Source organism: Lepidochelys olivacea, assembly GCF_965140295.1.
Source record: "Lepidochelys olivacea isolate rLepOli2 genome assembly, chromosome: 10".
Taxonomy (NCBI): domain Eukaryota; kingdom Metazoa; phylum Chordata; order Testudines; family Cheloniidae; genus Lepidochelys; species Lepidochelys olivacea.
In genome coordinates this window covers 33322953-33339465 of record NC_140420.1, presented here as the reverse complement: position 1 = coordinate 33339465, position 16513 = coordinate 33322953, and the positions used below count along the sequence as shown (strand labels likewise).

The following is a 16513-nucleotide window of genomic DNA, read 5'->3' as shown; positions in this document are numbered from 1 at the left end:
GGTTGGTAATATATTCTTATTGCTATACTCTATATTACTTAAGCATGGAATTTATGTCCATAGAGATTCTATGGTAGAGTTTGATTCATTTAAAATTTTCACTGTATGCTTCCTTTCACATACAGTGTCACTCTCCCACCACTGTGACCGACATGGCCATTCTTATATACTTGGTACCTGATATTACCATGTCCCATGGATTATCATCATTCCACCAAGTTTTTGTGATGTGTGTTATATAAATATCCTTATTTAATACCAGGCACTCAAGTTCAGCCATCTAGTATTTAGACTTCTTCCATTTTTATGCAAGCACTTACAAATGTTGGGTTTTTGTTTTTTGTTTTGAGGGGATGGGTTATTGCCCTAAATTTAGGGACTATTAGGTATATCTGGTTCTTAGGCTTCCTCTCTAAACTCCCTCGCAAAACTCCCCTGTTTTCTGTTCCTGTTCACTCGCTCTTGTGGTGGCTTACGAGCTGGCTTTTTAAACCCCTCTTCTCCCTCAGTTAGCCCCAGCCTCTTGTCAAGATATCCTAAAGGGATTAGGGGTCTAAGGATGGCAAAGTGGAGCCTCGTTAGGAAGCTCTCAGCCTTGCCTGGCAGGCCAGTAGGCTCAGCACATAAACTTAAATATGGCTGGCACAAGGTAAGCAAGCACGCAACAACAGACAGCAGTGTTACTCCAACGGTCACATAAAGTCACTTGTCCACCTAGAGAGCTCCCAGATCCGCCTTTGTTGTTCCTGTTCTCTTGCCATCTATTAGAAACTGCACTGGGAAGGCAGAATCCCACAGATGGCAGGAGGCTGGGAACAAGGGTGAAGGAGTTGGGGACGCAGGTTGTGTTCTTGTGAATTCTCCTAGTTGAGGGTAAGGGCCCAGGCAGGCACATGCGCATCCTGCAGATGAATGCATGGCTGTATAGATGGTGTTGACAGGAAGGCTTCAGCTTCCTCCACCATGGCATGCTGTTCCAGGAAGAAGTCTGCTGGGAATAGATGGTGTCCACTTCACCAAGAAGGGAAAGAGAATCGTCTCACACCATCTTGCCAACCTAGTGAGGAAGGCTTTAAATTAGTTTCAAAGGGGGGAGGTGACAAAAGCACACAGGGAAGCATAAAAAAAAGGAATGTTAGCAGAGGGGTAGAAGTTGTTACGGAGACCTGGAAAATTACAGAAGGTCATAGGAGCAACGAGGGAAATCAGTGGGGGAATCAGCTAAACATCTTAGATGTCTATATACAAATCCAAAGAGTATGGGGAATGAGCAGTAAGAACTGGATGTATTAGTACATAAGCTAAACTATGACTTAATTGGTGTCATAGAGACTTGATGAGAAGTCTCATGACTGGAATATTGATATAGAGGGATATAGCTTGTTCAGGAAGGATAAAAAGGGAGATGGGTTGCATAATACATCAAGGTTCTGAGGTCCCCCAGAAGGAGGTGAGAGGCAAACTAGTTGAAAGTCTCCAGGTAGGGGTCTACTGTTGACCCCCAAATCAGGAAGAGAAGGTGGATGAGGCATTTCCAGAACAAATAGCTGAAATATCCCAAACACAAAGCCTGGTAGCAATGGGGGACTTGAACTACCCAAGCATCTGTTGGAAAAGTAATACAGTAACTCCTCACTTAATGTAGTCCTGGTTAACATTGCTTTATTGTTACGTCTCTGATCAGTTAGAGAACTTGCTTGTTTAAAGTTGCACAATGCTCCCTTATAAGATTGTTTGGCTGCCTCCTGCTTTGTCCGCTGCTTGCAGAAAGAGCAGCCTGTTGGAGCTAATTGGTGGAAGTTTGAAACCAGGGTGGACTGGCAGCTCCCCTATCAGCTCCCCTAAGTTCCCTGTGCGGCAGGCTATCAAGTGCTGGGCAGTTCAGATGTTGCTCCCCCCCCCACTGCCGTGTGCTGCTCCTGCCCTCTGCCTTAGAGCTGCTCCCGGGAGCCTCCTACTTGCTGTGCAGGGGCTGTGGGGGAAAAGGGGTGCTGATGTCAGGGTGTCCCCCTCCCCCCACTCCTGTACCCCATCTCCACAGAGCGGGGGGAACACACAGGTATCAGGATGGAGGAAGCTTGCTGGCAGTAGCTGCTATCTCAACTTGTTGATCTACTTAAAAAGGCAGTGTACTGAGAGTGGGGTCAGCGTACTTAAAGGGGCAATGTGTGTGTCTCTCACACACACGAACATATACACGCACACACACACACACGATGTTTGTCTCTCTCACACACACGCACACATGGTGTGCGTGTCTCTCTCTCGCAAATACACACACATGCTCAGCCCGGCACTTTGGAAAGTGGAAGGAGTAGTGTGCTCCAGTGGGGTAGCATGGGTTCATCATTATGTTCAGTTTCTGCAGGGAATGTTTGCAGCCACTGCCATGTGTCTGTTGTGTCTTCTTCCTCCGTAGTGCTGCCTTGTAGAATGTGAGCATACATTAACAATGTGTTAACCCTTGAGGGCTCAGCCGAGCTTTAGCTCATCATTTAGCAGTAAGGCATTCCCTGGGAAATATCCCACCCTCTGACTCCACCACCTCAACCAAGCTTCACAATCATCATTGCTGTGTACAGTATTAAATTGTTTGTTTAAAACTTATACTTTGTGTGTGTGTGTGTGTATATAATGTCTTTTGTCTGGCGAAAAACATTTCCCTGGAACTTAACCACCCCGATTTATATTAATTCTTATGGGGAAATTGGATTAGCTTAACATGGTTTTGTCTAAAGTAGGAATTTTCTGGAACATAATTACAACATTAAGCAAAGAGTTACTGTACAGTAAAACACAAAATTTTCCAGTAAGTTCTTGGAATGTACCGTGGACAGCTTTTTGTTTCAGACAGTGGAGGAAGTAACCACAGGACAGCCATTTTAGACTTCATTCTGATCAGCAGAAAGGAATTGGTAGTGAATCTGAAGGTGAAAGGCAATTTGAAGGAAGGTGTAGGTCGTCTGCTTAGCGGGGCAGGAGAACTAATAACTGATGACATCAAAAGAAGTCTGAGGAATTTAATTCTGTTTTGCTTCAGTCTTCAGTAAAAAGGTTAATGGTGACCAGATACTCAACACCATTAATATTAACAACAAGGAGGAAGGACCACAAGCCAAAATAGGGAAAGAACAGGATAAAGAATATTAAAATGTACCCAAGTCAGCAGGAGTTGATGAAATTCATCGTAGGGTACTTAAGGAACGAGCTGGAGCAGTCTGAGGACCATTAGTGATTATCCTGGAGAACTCATGGAAGACGAGAGAGGTCCCAGAGGATTGGCAAAAGGCAAACATAGTACTATTTTCAAAAAGAGAACAAAGAGGACCCAGGGAATTTTAGAACAGTCAACATAAAATCGATACCTGGAAAAATACTGGAATAAATTACTAAAAAATCAATTTGTAAGCACCTAAAGGTTACTAGGGTTATAGGATCGAGCTAGCATGGATTTGTCAAGAACAAATCTTTCCAAACCAACCTGATTTCCTTCCTTGAGAGGGTTACTGGCGTAGTGGATGGGGGGAATAGTAGACATGATATCTTGATTTTAATAGAACTTTTGACACAGTCCCACATGACATTCTCATAAGCAAACTAGAGAAATGTGGTCTAGATGAAATTGCCATAAGATTGATGCACAACTGGTTGAAGGGACATACTCAAAGAATAGTTATCAATAATTCGCTGTCAAAATGGGAGGGCGTAATCTATAGTGGAGTCCCACAGGGGTCAGTCCTGGGTCCTGAACTGTTCAATGTTTTCAACAGTGACTTGGATAATGAAGTGGAGATTATGCTTATAAACTTTGCAGATGACACCAAGATGGAAGTTGTTGGAGGACAGGATTATAATTTAAAATGACCGTGACAATTTAGAGCTTTGGTCTGAACTCAACAAGATGAAATTCAATGAAGTTAAGTGTTAAATACTTCACTTAGGAAGGACAAATCAAATCATAACTACAAAATGGAGAATAACTGACTAGGTGATAGTACTGCTGCAAAGGATCCTAGGGGTTCACAGATTGAATATGAGTTAAGAATGTGATGCAGTTGTGGAAAAGGCTAATATCATTCTGGGGTGTCGGATGTAAGACATGGGAGTATAATTGTCCCATTCTACTCGACTTGTAGAAACCCCAATCCCCCACCCCATTGTGCTAGGCTCTCTTCCTCTCTTGGAAGTTAAGTCTGTCCTAAAGACCCACTTCTGTGAGGCCTCCAAATGGAAGAATTGTGGAAAGGGGGAATAAAAACAGTTAACTAAAGCAGTTCCTTTGTCTGGGTCTCCTAATGTGTCCTTCCTGTCCTATGGATTATGCGCTCTTTGTTGCAGGGACAGGAAGGACCTGAGGCTAGTATTCTGAACAGGACTGAGCACCTTGTTAGCTCTAACAGTTAAGAAACACATGCAGAAACCTTCCAGGTGAAGTCCAGGTTACAGGTGTGTAACAGTGGCTGGAGGGTATGTTACCATTCAAAAGCATTGCAGCTTCTCACAAACAAGTTAGAGACCCAAGGAGTATAAAAATATATAAAATAGTAACACACAGTCTGCAGAAGGTGGTTTGGGAGCTTCTGGGCTCTGTCTCGTAATACAAGAACAAGGGAACATTCAGTGACATTTCAAAGGTGGGAGATTCAAGACTGATAAAAAGAAATACTTTTTCATACAATGTGTAGATAGACTGTAGAACTCACTGGCACAAGAAGGTGTTAAGGCCAAGAACTTAGTAAGATTCAGAATTGTTATTGTTAATGATGCCAAAAAGAGTATTGGGAAGGAATACAGGCTACAGGGCTTAATCCAATCTCTAAATATTAGGATAAGACCTTCCTGGGAGGAAATCACCTCACATCTTCCCACTGCAGCATCTCTTGCACCTTCCTCTGAAGCATCAGACACAGGTGACTGCTGGAGGCGGGACACAGGACTAGATGGACCACACGTCTGATCTAGCCTGGCAATGCCTGTGTTCCTATGGATTTCAGTTACTCTCCTTAAGCAAAGCACCCAAACTAGCTTAAGTCTGACCCCAGTGAGAGAACTCAGAAAGTGAGCCTTCCTGCTGCTGTACCTCATTGATCCGTAACAAATAGCTTCATTTTGGCGGTGGCCACAAAAACTAGATTCAAAAAGATACAAAAACTGTATTTTGCGAATACTGACTAAGACAGCTGCTACTCTAAAAACTAGATTGTTGTAATTCTGTAGTGGTTGGGTTGCTTTACAATCAAGCATAGTACACATACAAGAATTTTACAAAGTCCTGATTAGCAAGCTTTTAGCAAATTGGCTCTTAGCACAGAGCAAGCTGAAGGCATTCATTTACTTCTCTTCATTAAGGGGTTCAGGGTCCTGAGTCATGGAGAAGGTACTGAGCACATCATGGTGCTAACCCCAAGATTCCACATGCCAGCCAGTTATCCAAGTTACAAGACAAGACATACATGCCCAGATCACAAAGTTAGGGCTTGTCTACATACTCTCTAGAGGTGATTTCTGGAGGTGTTTGTCAGAAGCTGGGAATGGGCCACATGGGAAGGATCATTTGATGATTACCTGTTCTGTTCATTCCCTCTGAAGCTTCTGGCATTAGTCACTGTCAGCAGACAGGATACTGGGCTAGATGGACCTTTGGTCTGAACCAGTATGGCCATTCTTATGTTCTAAAGCAGTGGTTCTCAAACTTTTGTACTGGTGACCCCTTTCATACAGCAAGCCTCTGACCCCCTCCCCTTATAAATTAAAAAACACATTTTTTATATTTAACACTCTTATAAATGCTGGAGGCGAAGCAGGATTTGTGGGTGGAGGCTGATGGGCCATGACCCGCCATGTAATAATCTTGCAACCCCGTGAGGGGTTGTAATCCCTAGTTAGAGAACCCCTGTTCTAAAGTGTGCTAACGTGTTGTGTAATAACTAGTCCATATAGTCCAGTGGTTCTCAACTGGGGGTCTGTGGAGCAGTGCAGGGCTAAAGCCGGCAGCCCCCTCCATCCCAGCCGGGAGAGGCATGGGTCTAAAGGCAGCACCCATCCCCCCATCAAGCCCCCAAAGCCAGAAGCAGTGTGGTGCTGAAGCCGGCAAACCTCCCTGCCCCCCGCAAGCCAGAAGCAGCGGGGGGCTGAAGCTGGGAGCCCCTGCACCCCCTGCCCCAAAGCTGGGAGCCCCCACCGCCCGCTCCTGCTGGGCCCTGGCATTTTTATAGCATGTTAAGGGAGTCCTCAGCAAGAAAAAGGTTGAGAACCCCTGCGATAGACCATGCTGATGTATGTTAAAGGTTCCTGAGTGCGCTTCTATGTTAAAGCATACTAGGGAACCATTAGTGCGCACCAGCAGGGTCTACATGGACCAATTAATATACAACAATTTAGCACACTTTAGAAATCACCCCTTCCCTTCCCCTCCTGTCCCCTCCCCCCCCCCCATGTAGCACATTACCCCATGGGTAGAAAAGCCCTTTGAACAAAGGTCAGTGTGGTGACAGATCATCTCACGTTGTATCAGAGGCATCTCTGTTTGAAAAAGGATTATGAAACCAATGAGCCATGGAGTAGTTTTTCTATGCTCTTCAAAAAGTAAGGTGGCAGAGTGGCATCTCTTCAGAAAAAGAGTTAGGTTTAGTTAGTTATGTGGATGTTTAGTTGGAGAAGTGCAACCATAATTCTGAAATTCTTGTGTGTCTAAGAGATTGTCTACCTGGGGACACTCATGAGAGTTAATCTGAATTAATTTTTAAAGTGGATTAGTTAAACTGCATTAAATCTCTTTGTGGACACTCTTAATCAGAATTAAAGTAGAAGTGAATCTAAACTAATTGATTTCTAAGAGAAATCAAACTAAATCCATTTTAAGAGTGTCCACACAGGGGTTTATGAGATTTAATAAATGCACTTTAAATTCGCACTTTTTGTTAATTTGGATTAATTTCCTTGAGTGTACCCATGTAGACAAGCCCTAACATGCTTGAAAGGTAATGTAGACTGAAACCTCTGTGATGTGCCTGCAACTTCGATATCACTGTAAATATTTTTATGGGGGAATTTCCTTCGCTTTTTACATAGTCCTAATGTGGAACTGGGGTATACAGGAGGGGAGCCACACTAATGTACACTGATAAGATCCTTAGCCAGGGAGCCCATCTCTGAGTCTTGGGCAATGTCACAGGTGCTCCATCTGGGATATGAATCAACCTGTGGTGAGCTGTATGTTAATAACTTCTGTAATTAACCTTCAATCAATGAAATGTTGGTGCTATGCTTTAGATCTGAGTTAGGGGAATACTATGAACTACTACTGTTTCTTTTCTGCAATGTGGTTTGTCATCTTTGCTACAAAGTTGCAGAAAAGCATTAGCTCTCCTGAACTCTGGAGAACACATCTCTCAATTAATAGTGTCCAATTCACTTCCCATTCTATAGAAAAATTTTACCTTTGCACCCAATGTAATCTACCAATTTTGAGGATGGTATCACTTTTCTTGTGGTTTTCAGAGTGGGGTCTGAAACTGCAGCTAAGTGTCCCTTATAAACCCAATTTGAACAATGGAGTGACTGCTCTCTTTCTAATAATGTTGGATGCAGCAGGGTTAGAAAATGTTCTTGATTCTGTGGTCATGCAGTCGCCCCTGGCTAAAACTCTCCTAGAAATGCACACCGCTGACTGACTTCACTGTAAGCTGCTGGGTGATGAGAATAGAAACTCCAGTAGTTCCTGTCTTTGGTTTTACTGGAGCGTGTGTTGTTGGCTCTTAGCCCTTTCTGCCCCCCTTCCACATTCCTGGGAGTTTTATTTACTTTCCAAACCTGTAGAGGGTCTGCTTTGCATAAGTATGACTGTGGTCTTTGCTGCAGGACATCATTCCCTAGAGTTTCAGAGTAACAGCCGTGTTAGTCTGTATTCGCAAAAAGAAAAGGAGTATTTGTGGCACCTTAGAGACTAACCAATTTATTTGAGCATAAGCATAAGCTTCCATATTGTGGAAACTGCAGTTTCCACAGCATGCATCCGATGAAGTGAGCTGTAGCTCACGAAAACTTATGCTCAAATAAATTGGTTCGTCTCTAAGGTGCCACAAGTCCTCCTTTTCTTATTCCCTAGAGTGCTGCTCATTGATTAGAGAGCTGGCTGGCTGGCTGGCTGGGAGCAGTGCCATCTGGTGACAAAAGAGCTGCAGCTGTCAGAGAGCCTGTGCACTGAAAGAGAGAAGTTTGTAAGCTGATCACATTTATCTCGGCCAGTCCAGGTATTTTCCTGCTATATGGCACATCATTTTGCTGGGATTCTTGGCCAGCCACGTACAAGTACTGTTCCCATTTCCCTATAGCACAGACGTGGGCAAACTATGGCCTGCGGGCCACATCCGGCCTGGCACTTGAGCTCCCGGCCAGGGAGGCTAGCCTCCGGCCCCTCCCCTGTTGTCCCCCCTCCCCTGCAGCTATGCCGCTGCATGGGCAGCGCTCTGGGCAGCGCGCTCCTGCAGGGCAACGCGGTAGCGTGTCTGTCTCTGGCCGAGCGGCGCAGCTGCCAGACATGCTGCTCTGAGCGCCATAGTAAGGGAGGAGGGGGGTTGGGTAAGGGGCAGGGGGTCCTGGGGGGCAGTCAGGGGACAGGGAGCAGAGGGCGGTTGGATGGGACGGAGGTTCTGGTGGGTGGGGGGGGTCGGGGACGAGGAACAGGGGCAGGTTGGATAAGCGTGGGAGTCCCAGGGGGCCTGTCGGGGTGGGGGATGGATAGGAGTGGGGCAGTCAGGGGAGGGGGGCTCGGTAGGGTCCTGGGGAGCGGGGGTGTGGATAGGGTTGGGGCAGTCAGGGGACAGGGAGCAGGGGGGGTTGGATAGGGGTGGGGTCCCAGGGGAGCGGTTAGGGTTAGGGGGTCTCAGGAGGGGGTGGTCAGGAGACGAGGAGTGGGGAGGTTGGATGGGTCAGGGGTTCTGAGGGGGGCAGTTGGAGCAGGAAGTGGGAGGGGTCGGATAGGGGGCTGGGGCCAGGCTGTTTGGGGAGGCACAGCCTTCCCTATTTGGCCCTCCGTACAGTTTTACAACCCCGATGTGGCCCTCACCAAAAAGTTTGCCCACCCCTGCTATAGCAGCTGAGGTCAGAGCTGTTTTGGGAGCAGTCAGTTTGAACTGTAAGCTGTCTTCACTGCAGTTGTGTTTCATTCCATTCAAACCAGTATCCAGAAATTTTCCTTAAGCATTTTGCAGTAAGTTTGGCAGAGGTTTGATAATGGCCAATTACATTCAGAGAGCAGGGATTTATTTTTTAAGGTATAGGAATTTGGGAATGATGTGCTATGCTATAAATAGGAGTGGATCAGAGGAGCTCAGAGCTCTGTTCAGGGGTCTGGAATGAACAAAACCTGAACCAGATGCTGAAAACTTTTCTTTCTGGCCTGGGGGCAGGGACGTTCTTGGCAGATTCCTGAGGTTTTGCCATTTACTGTTTGTTTTTTCTGGCTGTACAAACCCTGCTATTGAGACCCTACCTGGCATCCAATTCACTTCACATCTTTAAGGTGACTGATTGGGCTGCCATCTTTAATCACATGAAAGGCATCACTTTTCTGTGTCAAAAGGGGGAGCTGTGTGGACACAGAGGAAACACCTCACCAGTTACCAAGACATATACTTGAGCCAATGTCTTGCATGCACTTGAAGATATTTTGATCATCCATTGGAAATAAACACTGATCTAAAAAAAAAATTGTGCATTGTCGGCATTAATTATGACATTTTGTTTTGCTAGTTAAGAAGAAGCCTACATGGTGAGGAAATAGTTAGGTGGGCGGGGGGGGCGGGTAAGTAGCAAACACCAAAGGGGCTGGATTTCAGTGAGATCCCTGCTCATGCTGTTCAGTTCCACTCAGATTCATTCTTTTGACATTTGGGGGCCTGGACCTGGACTCTAGACAAGATGTGCTCAGGGCATGTGAAATCAGACCCTGTTCTGCTTCTGATTTTGCAAGGCATGTAGTGATTTGTGCTCGGTGATGGTAGATGACTCAAACCCCTCCTTTGGACGAAAACCTCATTTTACTGTGGCACTAAATCTAGTTACACATCATGTGCCATCGTGCATAATCAGAGGGAGTCAGAGACCTCTGTTGGAGTGACTTCATTAACCCTTTGTAATGCAGCTGGTGATGCTGTGCTGTGGGAAGTTTGCGTTTGAAAAGTGACACCAAGTCCATTTTCTCACCGTTGTGATGTGATTAGCTTGCACTTCGTTTCTGTGGAAGCTACGAAGGGAACCGAGTTCAAATGCAGCAACTTAAAAGGGAAACCCAATGTGGGAAGGGTCAGGGAAGCTCTTGCAAAGCAGGAAGTAAGAACTGGTGTATTCGCAGTGGATTGGACCCCTATGTTATGGTTTCACAGTGGATTGGACCCCTATGTTATGGGTTGGCCATTTCTGAGTTGTGATTTTTGCCATACTGCCACAGAATTGTCCAAAGGAGCGGCAGGGAAAACTAAAGCTGAATCAAAGCAAACCCATTCTTACTGCTAATGTCCAAGGATCTCCTGTCTGAGAGATGGACATCAAGGATGGCAAGGAGTGAGTTATTTATTGTGATAAATGGGAATGTAAATTCAGACTGAAATGGATGAAAATAACTAACAATAGACCAACAAACTTCATTCTACCAGATGCCAGTGTTCAAAGTCTGGGCTACATGGCAGGTAACAGTCAGTGTAATAGCCAGTTCCTGGCCCACCCAACAGAAATGGCAGCCTCTGTGGGGGAAGCCAGGATGAGAGTGCTCTGACGCACATTCATACCCAGTTCTCCAGCCTGGATGCCAGCGTACGAACAGCATACTCGGCTGTCGAGTTTTGCAGAGGGTAGCATTGGGCTAGTGAAGGTGACAGAGAATAAAGAAGAGCTGGTTCATGGTAACACCCACAATGAGGATGGATGGTCTTGTGGTCAAGGTACTGAACTGGCTGAGGCTTGGGAGATCTGGGTTCAGTTCACTGCCCTACCACAGACTCCCTGCGGGACCTTGGGGATTAGCCTTCCTTTCTCCTGCACTTGGTCTGATCTCTTGAGGGACAGGGACTGTTCTTTGCTAAGTGTCTGTACAGCACCTACCATGGTGGGGCCCTCTTGGTTGGGGCCAGTAAGCACTGCTGTGATAAAAATATTCTATTATGAGGGTATAGAAGTCAGTTGGTTTCTTAGTGCTTTTTTGTGTCTACTCTGCATTCTGCTAACATTTGGTTTGAAGCCACTGGGCAGTCATTTCTGCACCTTAGAACTGTGCATTTTCCTGATTCCCATGTCCTGGCCTGGGGAAGGGGAACCATCCACTGTGGTGAAAAATCCAGTCTTGCAATTTTTTAGCTAAATGTCCCCAATGGTAGTGGTGTCTGATTTTGGGAATTTACTGGGATGCTCTATGTCCTGTCTGCTGCTGAAATGCACGTGCCCTGGTACATCCGGTTCTATCGTTGTATTCCCTGCAGGATACTGGCATTGGAATGACCCAGGAGGAGCTTGTTTCTAATCTTGGCACCATTGCTCGATCTGGCTCGAAGGTAAGAGAGATGCCTCCTTCATGTTGTGTCCTCATGGCCATTTTCATTCCCCTGAGGCTCCTCGATCCTGCATCTCCTTAAGCCCTATCGTGAAGGGGACCCCTGTTGGGAGGTGAAACCAGCCCAAGGCTCCATTGTCATTCCTGACCCATGAAGTGTGTGGTCATTGGTACTAGGACAACACTAAAGAACCATTTTCCTCTCATTGGGGAAGCAGGGTCCCATTAGCTGGGGGATCCCTTATGTGTCCTCTGTTCTGTAGATCCAGGCTCTTTATATAGACATGGTGCACTTGGCTGTGCCGCTTTGTAAAAGCAAACTTCTTTCCCCCAAGGCATTGTGATCGAGATCCACAAGCTCTCTACCTTCATGTTCTCTAAGTGCTGTCTGGGCCGCAAGTTGCAGCACAGTTACTGGTGGGCCAGGGGTGGACACAGCTGTTTGCTGGTGCATATATTTGCCGGGTTTTTCCATCTCTGAAATCCCTATTCATTTCCTGCAACTGAGCAATCACACCCCATTCTCTTTCTTCTCTCCCACCCGTTGCAGCAGGCACTGCCCTAGGCAATGCTTTCCTATTCCAAAGCTGCAGTCACTGCTCCTCCCTTACTATGTTGCTCCGTAGGAGCAAGTCACTGGAGCTTCTTCTACTTGTGCTGTCCTCAGGAGGGTGAGCTCAGCCCCCCAGAGCGCTGACTGCTGCAAAGCAGTTGAAGGGGAGGAGTCCCCTTGGAGAGGAATGTTCTGGGGTGCCAGGCTCACAGTGAGCAAACAGCAACAGGCTGAGTCAGGGAGCGTGGGGAGAGCAGCTGTGGGGGTTTGGGAGGAGGCTGCAGCCTCCCAGCTGTAGCCGAGGGTGAGTGGACCTGCAGTCCAGTATACCTGCTACTCGTTGTCCCTACAGGCATTTCTGGATGCGCTGCAGAGCCAGGCGGAGGCCAGTAATAAGATCATTGGCCAGTTTGGAGTGGGCTTCTACTCTGCCTTCATGGTGGCTAATAAAGTGGAGGTGTACTCGCAATCTGCAGAGTCCGGGAGCCCTGGCTACCACTGGTCTTCAGATGGGTAAGAGTCTGCAAAACTGGAATTATTGGAGGCCAATGTATTGGAGAGAATGAGCGAGTGTTGTGACATTGTCTGTAGCTCCACCTGGGTGGGGATTGGAAGCTGCGCAGGGAAGCGCAAGATGAGGTAGGGCACTGGTCTTTTGCAGCTAGACACCTCGGTTAAAATCCTGCTTAGGTTACAAGTGAAAGTCTTCATTACAAAACCACCCCCCACGTAACTCAGCAGCCTGGCTGTGCTGGCACAGAGCTTGGGTTTGAATAGCCAAGGCTGCTATAAGGCAAGAGATGGCGCATTAGGAGAGCTGTGTGGTGCCCTTCACCGCAGCCTACGCTGTCAGCTCCTCGCTGCTACGGGCTTGTTAAACAAGAAAACCACACGTGAATTCAGTCCTGCTAAGTGTGCCAGATTGACAGCCCTAGAGACTGACTGCAGTCTGCCCACAGAGCAGGCATGGCACAGACCGTAGAAGCTTTCCCCTCTCCACCCCACCAATGGGCCTCAGTCCTGCCTTGAAGGGATACTGCAGGGGTGAGAAGGAAATCCAATCTCTCTGGGCTAGTCATTTTGCTGAGAATGCCAACAAGCAGACCTGTTGTGGTATGGGTTATAACATGGGCAAATGTCTTCTGTGAGCTAGACTTCCATATAGATCACCCACTCATTTAACACAGGCCACAGAATGTCCATCAGATGGCAGAAGCTTTGAGTTACTGCAGACTTGGACCAGAGCCCTAGATGTGAAAATCTCCACCTCCTATTAAAAGCCCGTGGGAAGAAAGAATTTGCCAAGTTTATAAATCCCTGAAAACAGTTTCACAGTTAAAACTTCGGATCCTGTTGTGTTCCAGATAATAATCCGCTTTATTGTGCTAAATGTTATAGTCCTCCTGCTTGTAACCTGTGAGGATCACTGAAGGATTACCTGCCATTCCTGCACCTTTCACAAAGTGTGTTTTCTACCCTTGAATTGGTGCTGCTCCCTGGAACATTTGACCCTCAGACAGATGGAGCAGTCACTCGGAACTAGAAAGAGTGGAGATGACCATTGGTAGGAAAGGGGACCCTGTAGCTCAGTGCAGAAGCCCTTCATCAGAGGGTGTTGCTGCAGTCTAGTGGAAATAATCATAGACTGGGGCACATGTGCTGGACCAACAAAGAGCCATGCAGTCTGCTTGTCTGGAGCCTGGAGGGCTGCAAGTATCTGTATAAAATGGAGAAGATTTCAGTTGCTTCCATGGAGGTTTAGCCCAGGCTGATGACATCACCCAGCGTGCAATGCTGTTGTCAGTAGAGGCTGCTGGTATTATGAAGCATTGTCTGTTGGGACCTGGAGTCTCTGCAGGCTACATCACCATATTGTAGATCTGGGTGACCACATGTAAAACTCCACAGTGCCTGACTTCCATTGACTTCAATGGGAGCTGGGTGCTGTAGTGTCATTTGTGCTTTGAAAATCGTCCCCTTGGTTAATGAAATGTTCCCTTTTCATTCTCCCTTGTTAATAAACATCCCCCAAGGAAAAGGTTTCTATGTGATGCTGTGTTTCTAATCCTAGCTCGGGAATGTTTGAGATCGCCGAAGCCTCTGGTGTCAGACCTGGGACCAAAATAATTATCCATCTCAAAGAGGAGTGCAAAGAGTTTGCGAATGAGGACCGCGTCAAAGGTGAGCAGGGTGCGGAAATGAAATGGTATTCTTTGGATTCCTATAGCCCCTTCCCCCTGAGGAGTGCTGTCCCCATCTCACAGAGGCCTGGAGAGGTGGTGACGTGGTGGCAGAGCTTAGATTAGACCCCAGTGTCCTGACTCCTAGTCTGCACTGCACTGCACTGCACTCCAGCCTTTGATGCTTACACTTGTAAGTTGCCTGTCGGTTGATGCTGTCCCCCTTGTGCCCCCCCACCCCCCGAGGGTCAACATTTCATTGCCAGAGCCCCGTGGCTCTTCCCACTTTACACTCCTGCCCTTGTGGGGCTCCACATCGATGCTGTTGCTCTTGTGAAGATCGACTGGGCTTCTGGAGCCCTGTGGATGGGTGTAAGGGTTGCAGTGATGGGGATGAGGCACTGTGGGCTTGTCCCCTCTGTAGCTCTTCTACCACCGTGCTTTCTCTTCCTTTGAGCAGTCCCAGGCAAACCCTAATCCTCTCAGGTTATCCTGGAGCTGTGGAAAGCTCCATGGCCAGTATTAGAAACTCGGAAGTTCTCTCTTACTTGGGTGTTATTACAATGCGGTGGCTAATGTTTGTAAAGTGCTCTGAGATCCTCTGCTGAAGGGACCTGGGAAGGGCAGACGATGGTGAGATTTTAAGGGTGAGCTTGGGCAGATGGGATGTGTGCAGAGAATATCTGTCCTTTGCTCACCACAGGTGCTGCTCACCAAAGTAGAATGTGGCTCCTATTTATATAATCCAGGAGCAGCTTGCCAGCCCCAAAGGCCATTACTGCATCTCCTTCTACCTCTGTTCTAATCCAGGAATATACAGGGTGCTGCCAGTTTAACTCATTGACTTCTCCCAAAGAAATGGGAAAATCAGGTTGAATTGTCATGCCTGCTTTTTCTATAGACATGTCTGGGAGCTTAGACCCCCTAGTCTTTTAACCGAGGCTTAATTTCTTATATTTCACAGGGTAGGGGAAAAACTGTTAAAAGAAACATTGAGATTTCAAAATGTAGTTAGCAAATGAGAAGGTTATGGCAGGCTGCTAACCTTAACTTTGCCCACTTCCGCATAGGCATTGCAATGCAGTGTCTAATTACATGATCTGCTGCTATTTCCACAGACACCTGTCTGTTTTGTGAGCACAGTGGATGGTGTATTGTTTAAAATGTTTTACCACACATGCACATATGTGAATTTCATTTTAAAATGGTTCTAACATGGCCAAATGTAAACCAGTTTTTCCTGGGATCCTAAAAGTCACCTTTCCTCCCTAGGAACCATATTCCTGCCAGTTTCCAGCTCCCTACTTCACACTGCATAGTGCTAGAGCTTGGGGAGGGGTGGGGGTTAAAGCAAGGATACCATATCTAATGGGAAAGTGTCCCCTTCCCTCTCTGGATCTCAAATAGCTGAATAATTTTTGCTCAAACTTTTCAAAGAAACTCATTTATCTCTGGGCAGAAACCAAGCCTCTTAAATTCTATCCTGACAAGGGAAAGATTCAGGAGGTTGTGAGCCACGGTAAAAGCTGGGTAACCATGGAAACACTTGAACCCCCACCCTTTAACTGTAGGTGTCCCTATGTTCTCCTCACCCCATAATGTTTTGCGATCCTGTGCTGAAAAGTGCTGGTCACTACAGAATTGGCTGTGCCATACCAAAGTTGTAACTGTAGAAGCAAGAGAGAGAAAAGTCCTTTAACGTCGTCCTCTCCTCTCCCTGGGGCCAGTGCAGGATTATTCGCTAGAGGTTTTTTCTGGCATTTTGCTGAGTCTAGTTATATGCCCTAACCAATCCACCCCTTCCCTCGGGAGAGGGTTCTACAGCTTGATGGCTCTCACTGATATTCAACCAAAATATTTCCTTCCCTCTGTCCTATTACTCCTACTTGTACCTCAGAGTGCTACATTAAATACTCCTCTCCCACTTAGGTATCACGCAGTTCAGATGTTTGTAGACTGTTCTCACCGCCACTACCTCCAGTCACCATCCCTTTGCTAAGCTAAACATTCAGTCTCTCCAGGCCACTAACATTCTTTGTTGCTCTTTTCTGAGCTCCTTCAGTCCATGAATTTTTTCTGATTACCTGATGGGCTGTGGGAAAACATGGTGGGGGGCAGGAGCAGGCTGCAGTGGAGAGCAGGGACACTTCAAAGGAGCTAACCTGTGCTGATATGACAGGTTCCCGTAGCTCGTCTCAGTCACAACGATATGGTGGTTGAAACTGATAAGACCTG

The 16513-nt window shown here is 46.7% G+C and overlaps 1 protein-coding gene across 1 annotated transcript in view; it reads left to right on the top strand.

Annotated features, from left to right (window-relative positions):
* Positions 1-16513, top strand: part of TRAP1 (TNF receptor associated protein 1) — a 75598-nt gene that overhangs the window by 27449 nt on the left and 31636 nt on the right. Inside the window, exons 5-7 of the mRNA XM_084642119.1 lie at positions 11475-11546; positions 12451-12611; positions 14170-14279. Coding sequence (XP_084498245.1) covers positions 11475-11546; positions 12451-12611; positions 14170-14279 — 343 coding nt within the window. The remainder of the gene's footprint in view (positions 1-11474; positions 11547-12450; positions 12612-14169; positions 14280-16513) is intronic.